At 46.2% G+C, this 11085-nt stretch overlaps 2 protein-coding genes across 3 annotated transcripts in view; both read left to right on the top strand.

The window, feature by feature from the left end:
- Positions 1–5471, top strand: part of ccni (cyclin I) — a 26077-nt gene extending 20606 nt beyond the window's left edge. Inside the window, exons 7-8 of one of the 2 annotated variants that reach the window (XM_024139384.2) lie at positions 310–621; positions 4783–5471. In XM_024139384.2, the coding sequence (XP_023995152.1) occupies positions 310–621; positions 4783–4950 (480 nt within the window). In that variant the 3' untranslated portion in view covers positions 4951–5471. Of the gene's footprint in view, positions 1–309; positions 651–4782 lie in introns of both variants that reach the window. The other variant, XM_024139385.2, reaches the window with a different exon arrangement.
- A 735-nt stretch (positions 5472–6206) lies between these two features.
- Positions 6207–9293, top strand: LOC112071976 (ankyrin repeat domain-containing protein SOWAHB-like). Its single transcript, XM_024139383.2, has one exon. The coding sequence runs from the start codon at positions 6294–6296 to the stop codon at positions 8838–8840; it is 2547 nt and encodes an 848-aa protein (XP_023995151.1). The 5' UTR covers positions 6207–6293; the 3' UTR covers positions 8841–9293.
- Positions 9294–11085: the final 1792 nt, after the last annotated feature.

Below are 11085 nucleotides of genomic sequence, written 5' to 3'. Positions count from 1 at the left end.
CCAGATGGTGAGAGGAAAGACTGGGAGGTGAGTGTGATTGAATCACACTCACCTCCCATCTCTTTCTCTCACCATCTGTTCAATGAAATCATAACAAATACAGGGGGAAAAAATATGGATGTTTACATAACATAGATGTTGTAGTCCCTCCCACGTATCGAATCCATGTTTTTTTTTTTTAAGTCACTGGTATTATCAGGATTCCCCTGGGAACCGTTGCTGTCCATTGGTTTCATAATATAGTCTACCTGCATTTTTATGCACAATAACATAATTATAATCAAGATTCTCATTTTACTCCCCCTCTAGATCGACAGTTCTCAACTCATCCGCTGTCAAGCGCTGGTTTCACGTCGCCTGTCCACACAGGAAGTTTCCCTGCCTCCCAACACTGTCTACATCTACCAGCCCCTGCACCGCATCCCCAGTCTGGCCCCAGACCCCTGCGACAGGGAAGGAGAGTCCAGCACCAGGCTCCACTCCCCAGTCACAGACCCCAGGGACCGAAGCCTCTCCTGGGTCTCCTCCTCCACCACCCTGCTCCGGGTCCACGGTCCGCCCATGCCCCGCCACCAWCCCCACCAAGTCCACCTGCGCAGCAAGCTCTCAGCTAAGCGCAAGGTGAGAGCTTGGCTACTCCATCAACCGGAGTAAAGTATTTTTAACACCTACCTACCTTAGCCTACTATTGCTATTTTACCTGCCTTGATTCTAAATGCAAGGGGGGGATTGGAGGGACGCCATGTGCGACTGCCGTGTTTTCCGTTTGCTCCCGTGGTATTCTTAAAGTTTATGTGAATTTTGCAGCAGAACCGTATTTATTTTCAAATATTATTTTGGTGATCCCTTTCCGTAAAAACTAAATGCATGGTATGACGAGAATGGCGCCGGAGGGAATGGCTGACGTTTTTACGGGCTCCTGACCAATGGTGTTATTTTTGTGTTATATTTTTAGAAGACCTATGTTACGAATCCCTTTGGCCCGGCAGTCTAGGGGGGGATGGTAACGAGACCCGTAACATAACTCATGCAAAGTATAATAGTGAAAACGTAACAGTGAGAACGAAAAACCACAGATAACTAAATTACCGTCAAACACTCATGGTTTATTTGGTAAACACACGGTAAAGGGGGGGCAGGAAAAGGGGCTGAGCTGGACCCAAGGAAAGAAACAAATATCCAAAAACACCCCTAAGCTAGACTAGCCTACTTCAATACAGCTAACTAACTAACCAAAAATACAGTGGGTGGTCCGCCCAGTTCTAACTAGTGTTCTTAGACAAAGTATTCCTACGGGTAGTGTATGCCCATGGGCAACCTGTCTTGTTACCCCCTTTTCCCACCATCCAACAAACAGTCAAACACCATAACAAAAACAATACTCACAGGATAACGGACAAAGTGACATGTAGTTGCTAAACCAAACAAGAGATCTACAGAGAGATTGAGCTCCAGAGAAAACAACTGACAGGGTTTTTAAACCAAGGGGATGTGATTGGTTAATGGAAAAGGAGCAGGTGTCTTCTGATTGATGACAGATTGGGGAATGATGATTGCCACCTGTGAGGGGAGAAGGAGAGAAAATAAATACACATAGGATACACACAGGATACCTGTATCCGTAACAACCTAAGATTAAGAATTGTTGCCTTGCATAAAGCTGGAAAGAGTTACAAAAGTATCTCTAAAAGCCTTGATGTTCATCAGTCCACGGTAAGACAAATTGCCTGTAAATGGAGAGAGTTCAGCACTGTTGCTATCGGTTTTACCTCATTTCTACCAGCACGTCACCTCTGCAAAGAGGGATAAAACCTCTAGAGACACCTTTACTCCACACAGAGACACGTACAAAGCTCTCCCCCGCCCTCCATTTTGGCAAATCGGACTATAGTTATATCCTCCTGTTTCCCGCTTACAAGCAAAAACTCAAACAGCATGTACCCGTGACGCGCTCAATACGCAAGTGGTCCGATGAAGCGGATGCTAAGCTACAGGACTGTTTCGCTAGCACAGACTGGAATATGTTCCGGGATTCATCCGATGCCATTAAGGAGTTTACCACATCTGTCACCGGCTTCATTAATAAGTGCATTGACGACGTTGTGACCATACGCACATATCCCAACCAGAAGCCATGGATTATAGGCAACATCCGCACTGAGGTAAAGGCTAGAGCTGCTACTTTCAAGGAGCAGGACAATTTTCTCGGACGCTTTTAATAATCTCTCTACGCCCTCTGACGAACCATCAAGCATGCAAAGGGTCAATATAGGACTAAGATGGAATCCTACGACACCAGCACTGAGGCTCGTCGGATATGGCAAGGCTTGGAAACGATCACGGATTACAAAGGGAAACCCAGCCGAGAGCTGCCCAGTGACGTGGGCCTTCCAGACCAGCGAAATRACTTCTATGCTCACTTCGAGGCAAGCAACACTGAACCATGCGTGAGAGTGCCAGCTGTTCCGGAGGACTGTATGATCATGCTCTCTCCGTAGCCAATGTGAGCAAGACCTTTAAACAGGTTAACATTCACAAGGCCACAGGGCCAGACATAATACCAGGACGCGTACTCCGAACATGCGCTTAACCTCTCTGACCCAGTCTGTAATGCCTACATTTTTCAAGCAAACCACCATAGTCCCTGTGCCTAAGAATGCCAAGGTAACCTGTCTGACTACCGCCATAAAATGCTTTGAAAGGCCTGTCATGGCTGACATAAACACCATCATCCCAGAAACCCTGAAATGCCACCCCACACCATGACTGACCCACCGCCAAACCGGTCATGCTGGAGGATGTTGCAGGCAGCAGAACGTTCTCCACGGCGTCTCCAGACTCTGTCACGTCTGTCACATGTGCTCGTGCTCAGTGTGAACCTGCTTTCATCTGTGAAGAGCACAGGGCACCAGTGGCGAATTTGCCAATCTTGGTGTTCCTCTGGTAAATGCCAAACGTCCTGCACGGTTTTGGGCTGTAAGCACAACCCCCACCCGTGGACGTCAGGCCCTCATACCACCCTCATGGAGTCTGTTTTCTGACCGTTTTAGCAGACACATGCACATTTGTGGCCTGCTGGAGGTCATTTTGCAGGGCTCTGGCAGTGCTCCTCCTTGCACAAAGGCGGAGGTAGCGGTCCTGCTGCTGGTTGTTGCCCTCCTCCACGTCTCCTGATGTACTGGCCTGTCTCCTGGTAGCGCCTCCATGCTCTGGACACTACGCTGACAGACACAGCAAACCTTCTTGCCACAGCTCGCATTGAGTGCATCCTGGATGAGCTGCACTACCTGAGCCACTTGTGTGGGTTGTAGACTCCGTCTCATGCTACCCACTAGAGTGAGAGCACCGCCAGCATTCAAAGTGACCAAAACATCAGCCAGGAAGCATAGGAACTGAGAAGTGGTCTGTGGTCACCACCTGCAGAACCACTCCTTTATTGGGGTGTCTTGCTAATTGCCTATAATTTCCACCTGTTGTATATTCCATTTGCACAACAGCATGTGAAATTTATTGTCAATCAGTGTTGCTTCCTAAGTGGACAGTTTGATTTCACAGAAGTGTGATTGACTTGGAGTTACATTGTGTTGTTTAAGTGTTCCCTTTACTTTTTTGAGCAGTGTATATATGCATGCAAACATACATACATACATACATACATACATACATACACATACATACATACATACATATTGACACAACACACACTTTCACACATCACATACGTTGCCGCTACTCTGTTTATTATATATCCTGATTGCCTAGTCATCCCTACCCAACTACCTGGTACCCCTGCCTATTGACTCGGTACTGGTACTCCTTGTATATAGCCACGTTACTACCATGTACCCTTGTATATAGCCATGTTACTACCTTTACCCCTGCACATTGACTCGGTACTGGTACTCCTTGTATATAGTCATGTTACTACTGGTACCCTGCACATTGACTCGGTACTGGTACTCCTTGTATATAGCCACGTTACTACCTGGTACCCCTGCACATTGACTCGGTACTGGTACTCCTTGTATATAGTCATGTTACTACCTGTACCCCCTGCACATTGACTCCGGTACTGGTACTCCTTGATAATAGCCACGTTACTACCTGGTACCCCTGCACATTGACTCGGTACTGGTACTCCTTGTATATAGTCATGTTACTACCTGTACCCCGCACATTGACTCGGTACTGTACTCCTTGTATATAGTCATGTTACTACCTGGTACCCCTGCACATTGACTCCGTACTGGTACTCCTTGTATATAGCCATGTTACTACCTGGTACCCCTGCACATTGACCTGGTACTGGTACTCCTTGTATATAGCCATGTTACTACCTGGTACCCCTGCACATTGACTCGGTACTGGTACTCCTTGTATATAGCCATGTTACTACCTGGTACCCCTGCACCTTGACCTGGTACTGGTACTCCTTGTATATAGTCACGTTATTGTTTTTATTGTCCTATTTCCTTATTTTTTTTTGTGTGTAAATATTTGTCTTTAACTCTGTTGTTGGGAATGGGCTCGTAAGCATTTCACTGTAAAGTCTACACCTGTTGTATTCGGTCATGTGACTAATTATAATTTGATTGAGCTATTGATATTTGATGCAAACTGAACTCCTGCCTTCTGGCTGCCAGAGGCCAATAAAACCATGTGAAAGTGTGTCCAGTAACATTTGATTTGTATTATGTTTTTGCCTAAGTAGCTTTTGAGAACAACTATTTTTTTTAAAGCGCTATACAAATGTAATCTATTATTGTTATCATTATTTTTCAGGTGGAGGAGATGGAGGTCGACGAATTCTACGACGGTATCAAGCGGCTCTACAGCGACGAGAGCGGGGGCCCTCCGGAGGGGCCTCTAGGGGGGTGCAGTGTCCTGCTAGTCAGGCAGGAGGGCAACAATTCCCCCTTGCCCCCTCTCCAACCCGTCAGTGTCACATAGAGAAGAGAAAGAAACCAAGGCCTTCTCGTCATCTTATCTGATCTGCAAGGAAGAGGTGTCCAAGTGTTCCCAGTGTTCCAGCAGTCATGGGCATTAACCCACCGTACCAGGCACGAAAGGAAAAAGAAGCTGCTATTTCATAAATATTTGTTGAATAGAAAAGGATTTAAAAAAAAATATTGATATAAATCTTGTCTTTCTCCCAGTGATTCTGTGTGTAAGAGATTTTCCTTGACTAATTTAAGGTCATGTCATCTTATTTCTGTCGTTGAACCTAAAGCCTCTTCTGTAAGTTACATATATTTGTTTTCTTTCCTTCCTTTCCTCAGCGTGTTGCTTTTAATMTTTCACAAAACTTGTCACTTCAAAGTTTGATTTGAATGTAAATGTGTTTATACTAGATAACTGTGTTAACCTGCCAAAGTAGGAAATAGGTGATTTGTGTGAAGTACTGATTGATTTGTTTATAATATATTTTTTAACTTAATCTAAATATCCTCTGTCCACAACCTTCATGTATTTGTCCCATCACAGTGTAGTAGTAAAAGCAAAGAAGATAACAGAATCCTATTACTGATGAAAGAGCATTCATTTTACTCAGTGAAGCATTACAGATGTTTTGGTTTTTTACCCAGTTTGTGTATTGTTTTAAGATGAACAGCTTTTGTTACAAGAGAGATGAAGATGAATCCACCATAATACCTTATCTTCACTGTTCAGAAATGACATGTTTTGTATTTATTGCAAAAAGCAGCTGTCTTTTTCTTGGGTGCTGGTAACTGCCTATGCTCTGCTGGTACACCTTGTGGCACCAATAAAGAAAAACGTTTAACAATCTCATGTAATTTGTTACTCGATATAAAAGTTTTCAGCATTTTGCAGAACATATACAATGTACATCAACATAATAAAAACACGATGGCAGGGTGACTACCTTAATTGAGATAGGGGCTTGCCATTTGGGACGAATTCRGGGTCGTTTTCCCAGTCCCTATAATGATTCTTTCGTCAACGTGTATGATAAGAGAACAGATTCCTGCAATGAAAGGATTCAGGCCTGACTGCAGCATGCGCTTTAGTGATAGGCGTTGACCAGGCGAAGGCTGTAGGTTATGATTTGTCCTTTCTTCAAATTTCAACATTGAAATGTAGCCCAGCGTATGGTAGGCAATTTATATAACGTGACATTTCATGCGCAAGGCTAACGGCATGTTGACTGAAGCTCAAGTGTTCAGGTGGAGTGAAACATGTTCAGATGGGGTGGAGTTAATTGTTGCTGCCGCAGAAGAAAAAAACGTGACAATCAATTGAACTTTGAAACTTGAAGCAAGCGAACAGACAGAATGGCTACCGATTTTACTCAGGATTCGGTGTTGCACTTTCTCCAATTCAAGGGTGGGAGAGTGAAGAACTCTGAACTGTTGGCGCACTTCAAAACTTTCCTACGCGACCACGAGAACCAGACGCTCAACCGGCAACTGTTTAAAACGTTTGTGAACTCTGTGGCTGTGGTGAAACCAGAGGAGGGAGTATCATACGTTGTGCTAAGGAAGAAATGTCTGGGGCAGGTTGCTGGAGACATCGCCTCCGCATACCACTCACCCAAGCCTCCCGCTAGACAACAACCGGAGCCACAGGCGATACGGAGAGAGAGAGTCCAGTCATCGAGAACTCCGGTAAACCGAAACCGGCAGAGAGGTCAGAAGGGACTGATTGAGACCCACTTTCATGAATTACACGTTCCACCAGGCGACACCAACCAACTCACCGACAAGGTATTAGCCTCGGCTGGAATTGTCGACAACAACAATGTGGAAACAACTATCAATTACGAAAAGCCTATCCAATGCTCCTCGCCACATGTGCCACCTCCTATATACAACAGAGATGCACCATTCCTCCCATCGTACAATGCATCAATATCAAAGGGGTCAGAAGATRGGAGTGGTCAGAGCTTTGAAGCAGAATGGGAACTGAATCACAAAGGTATTTACATCAGAGGTTCCAAACTTGGCCAGCAGTCAAAAGAACCAAAGAGGAAGAGGTCCTATCCGCCCCCTGAGTTCCTGTACACAGAGGTGAAACCTCCAGCGCCTCAGCCAACACAGGTGCCACAGAATGCAGTGCAGCCACAGAGGAAAACTTCTGAAGCTGACCACAGAAGAGCAGCTACAGGATGGCCACTGCTCACCACTCTAGAGCATGCCAGCTCCTCTCCTTGTTTATCTGATGGCTACAGTCCTTCTGCTGCTCCACACGCTCCCCTGACCCCTGACCCCCAGGTGACGCGGAGTAATGGCAACTTGGATGGCAGTTATCACCTCCACCATAGGATCCCACAGCAGCCCAGACCAAAACAAGATGGACTCCCAGCAGCTCCACTGCACGCTACACCTGCCTCTCAGCTGACGCAGAGCAATGGCAGCCTACCTATACCACAGAAGGATGGAGTCCCAGCCCCTGTTCCTGACATCCAGTATCCGGAAGAGGGAAGAGCTGCTGTTACCCAGTCCGGAGCCCAGACCCTGCCTTTCCCATGCAGCCTATCCCTGGACTCTGCCTACCAGTACCACACTCCTGCTGGGTCTACGGGTGGGTCTGGGTACCCTGAGCACCACCACCACCAGGGCAGCTCTGACTTCTCCTTCAGCCACAGCAGTCTCTCCCTAGCYCAGTCACKGGACTCCAGGGATGAGTGGCCCCAGCGCTCCCCTAGAGAGGAGTGGGCCAGCAATGAAACCCTCAGCTACCAGGGCCTGGCCAACCCAGATGAGCAGCAGAGGGTCAAAGTGCACGAGGTGCTCTGCCGTGCTCAGGAGGCCAAACTGCTCTCTCAGATGCACCGCGCCGAGAGGAGAGCGCCCTGGCCTCACCATCACTCCACCGGTTACCTTGACGATGAGGCGAACAGAGCGTTGTCATGGCACCACTCCACAGGTCATCTCCATGATGACAATGGGTCCAAGTCCATTGAGTCCATCTCTCTTCCTGGTTCAGACCCCGAGCACCTCCTCCGACCCCCTGTTCGGCGAATCAGCAGCCGGTTCCGCAGCCGTATGTGTCGCAGCCTCGGCGCCGACATGGACCAACTGTTCCCGGAGGACAGCGTCTCGGCACGGCACCACCGCCTCCACCTCCTCTCCTCCAACCTCAGCATCAGCCACTCCTTCTCCACCCCCACCTCTCGTACACCCAGCTACAGAGACCTGAGGGGGGAGATGCACTCCGGGGCCTCCAGTAACAAGAGCCTGAACGGAGCCTCTAACTCTGGCGGCCATGACAGCTCCTACTTCCACCGCCACGATCTGGTCCCCCTGGAGGCGAAGGAACATGACTGGCTGGTGAAGGGCGCCACTGGGACCTGGAYCGACATCTACACCCTGTTCAGAGATGAACCCAGCCTCCTCACCAAGAGAGACTTCATCACTGGTTATACCATCCTGCACTGGATCGCTAAACATGGAGACCACCGGGTCCTCAACACACTCTGGTACGGAGTCAACAAAGCCGGGTTGAAACTGGACGTGGATGTGAAGACTACCTGTGGCTACACGCCTCTTCACCTGGCCTCCATCCACGSGAACAAGAAGATGATCCGACTGCTTGTTTATAAGTTCAGGGCTAACGTGGCCCTCAGGGATACCAGTGGGAAGAAGGCCTGGCAGTACCTGGGCCAGACCGGCCCCAAGGACCTGTTAGAGATGCTAGGGGGCCCTCAGTGCTGGACTTCCACAGGGGGTAGCGTTACACCCCAGTCCTCAGGGGAGAGACCCACAAGGCACGCTGCAACCTCGGCCACGGTAAAGAAGTCCACGTCCATCACTGGGTTCCTCAAGCATAAAACCCTGGTGAAGTTCCCAGGATCTCAGTCTCCCGACTCCTTTGTGTGAGAACAGCGTGAACGTTMGGGTGAGTCTGCCTGCTCTGAGGATGTGGCTACTGACAAGATCTACCACACAACTCAAAGCTCTTACTTTAAGTAAGCCGTTTGGGGTATTTACCACTTTGATTTGCCACTTAAAAACTTTCTTGGTTATTTCAAATGTTTTTCCATTTATAAAAAAAAAAAAAAAAAAAATGTAAGACCAAATAAATAAGAGGGTGGGGATTATATTATTGAGCTGTCTAAATGAACGTATTGTGAATTGGATTATGACGTGGCATCAACTATCACTTGTGAAATCCTATCATAACACAAAGCAATAGAATCAGTCATGTAAGTTGGAGTTCCTAAAGGGATTGTATTAAACTATGATACCTCGGTATAATTGCTTTGCTATTTTGTTTATTGTGGTGAGAAGCTTTTGTTTATTTGCTGCTGGGGAAATGGCTTCCATTCTAGTGWGCTCCTTTTCAATGACCAAAGAATACTCTCTTTTTTATTTTATAGCTTTTCTCTAACAAAAGTGTACTGTGTGTCAGTTGTTAGCGATCAAGTGGGTTCAGATTTCAAGTGATGTGAYCTGACTCTGGAATGTGGTAGTGAGAGGACTTTTTCTTTTTTTCCCTTTCTTTGTTCAAAGGCCTTTCAAAGTAGCACTGTGTATTGCATCATCTGACTGCACTAAAATGTCAGGAATCCTTCCCTTCAGTTGCACCAGGTTGCTTATCTTGTACAATGTTGGAGGTTCACTCAGTATAGATAGCTTGTCTTTATTCACTTTTGATTGACACGACAAGGCATAGACAGTACTCACATGAACTGTTTTCTCCATGTGCACTTAAATCATGTTTTTATGATACCTCATGTCCTGAGGTGCTTCAACAATCCAGACTGGTATTTGATGTAGCTCTGAAGCCATTTCCATKAMGKGATTTTGGTAAYGAGRCCCTTTGTCTACTTCCCCAGAGTCAGGTGGCGTCTCCGTGTCCAGTATTAAGGAAGTTRGAGGTAGTTTTGCGAGCCAATGCTAACTAGCGTTAACGCAATGACTGAAAGTCTATGGTATCTGCTAGCACGCTAGTAGAAGTATCCCTTTAAACACTCTTATTTATTTATTTAGTCTCCAACATTACTGTTGTCGATCAAAATGAAATGTTAACCTGTTAAACCTCTTTGTATCCAACACTACTGTTGTTGATCAAAATGAAATGTTAACCTGTATTAAACTTTAACTTGCAGAGAGAGGGCTAATTTACAAATGGAACCCTATTCCCTATATAGTGCACTACTTTTGACCAGAACCCTATGGAACACTATTCCCTATATAGTGCACTACTTTTGACCAGGGCCTATATAGGGAATAGGGTGCCATTTGGGGGACAGAGCCTAATACTCAAAACTTACATTTACTTTACATTTGTTTTGCTCTTAATGGAAAAAACTAAACAAAATGATATTGTCACTGGGTGTTAATGAGAGGCTGCAGTGATATCAAGCAGTGTATTGTATAACCTGTTAGACATTGTCTACAGCTTTACTTTTCTATGAATAAAAAGCATATCATTGTATATTAACTGCTATAGTTGTTAGCATTTTTTCAAAGATTATTGTCAACACATAGCTGTTTGTGTCACCTCTGCTGTTTACTGTTGTAGCATGGGCTCTCGAGTGGCTCAGTGGTCTAAGGCACTGCATCTACAGTCCCTGGTTCGRATCCAGGCTGTATCACATCCGTCCGTGATTGGGAGTCCCATAGGGCGGCACACAATTGGCCCAGCGTCGTCCAGGTTTGGCCGAGGTAGGCCGTCATTGTAAATAAGAATTTGTTCTTTAACTGACTTCGTAAAGTTAAAATAAAGGTTACACACCCCTGTGATCTGATTCCTGTCAACAACCAAGACCTCGTTCAGTGGACAAACCTTCTGGAATTTTGCAGATAGAAACATCATGATGCAGAGCAGACATGATTTACCCTACATGTCAGAGAGGCATGTCTGTTCTACAAAACTAATTTCTATCTGAACGTTCCACAATGTTGTCATGCTGAACGCAGACCTGATAAACAAGCATGTTTCTTTAGACTATTTCTCGCGTCCTGTAATACAACAGGCAGTTAGGAGGGAATTATAGGGATAGTCTATTGGTTTTCTAACCCTGTAGGAGTCTATGGACCTGGTATGACAGCAATCCATGCTTTGGTTTAGGGCTCTATTCAATCCGTTTCGCTGAAGTTCAGCGTGATTGACATTTAA

This window comes from Salvelinus sp. IW2-2015, unplaced genomic scaffold, assembly GCF_002910315.2.
Source record: "Salvelinus sp. IW2-2015 unplaced genomic scaffold, ASM291031v2 Un_scaffold1790, whole genome shotgun sequence".
In the NCBI taxonomy this organism is placed as follows: Eukaryota; Metazoa; Chordata; class Actinopteri; order Salmoniformes; family Salmonidae; genus Salvelinus; species Salvelinus sp. IW2-2015.
The sequence above is the reverse complement of the archived record's forward strand: the minus strand, read 5'-3'. Positions and strand labels throughout refer to the sequence as shown.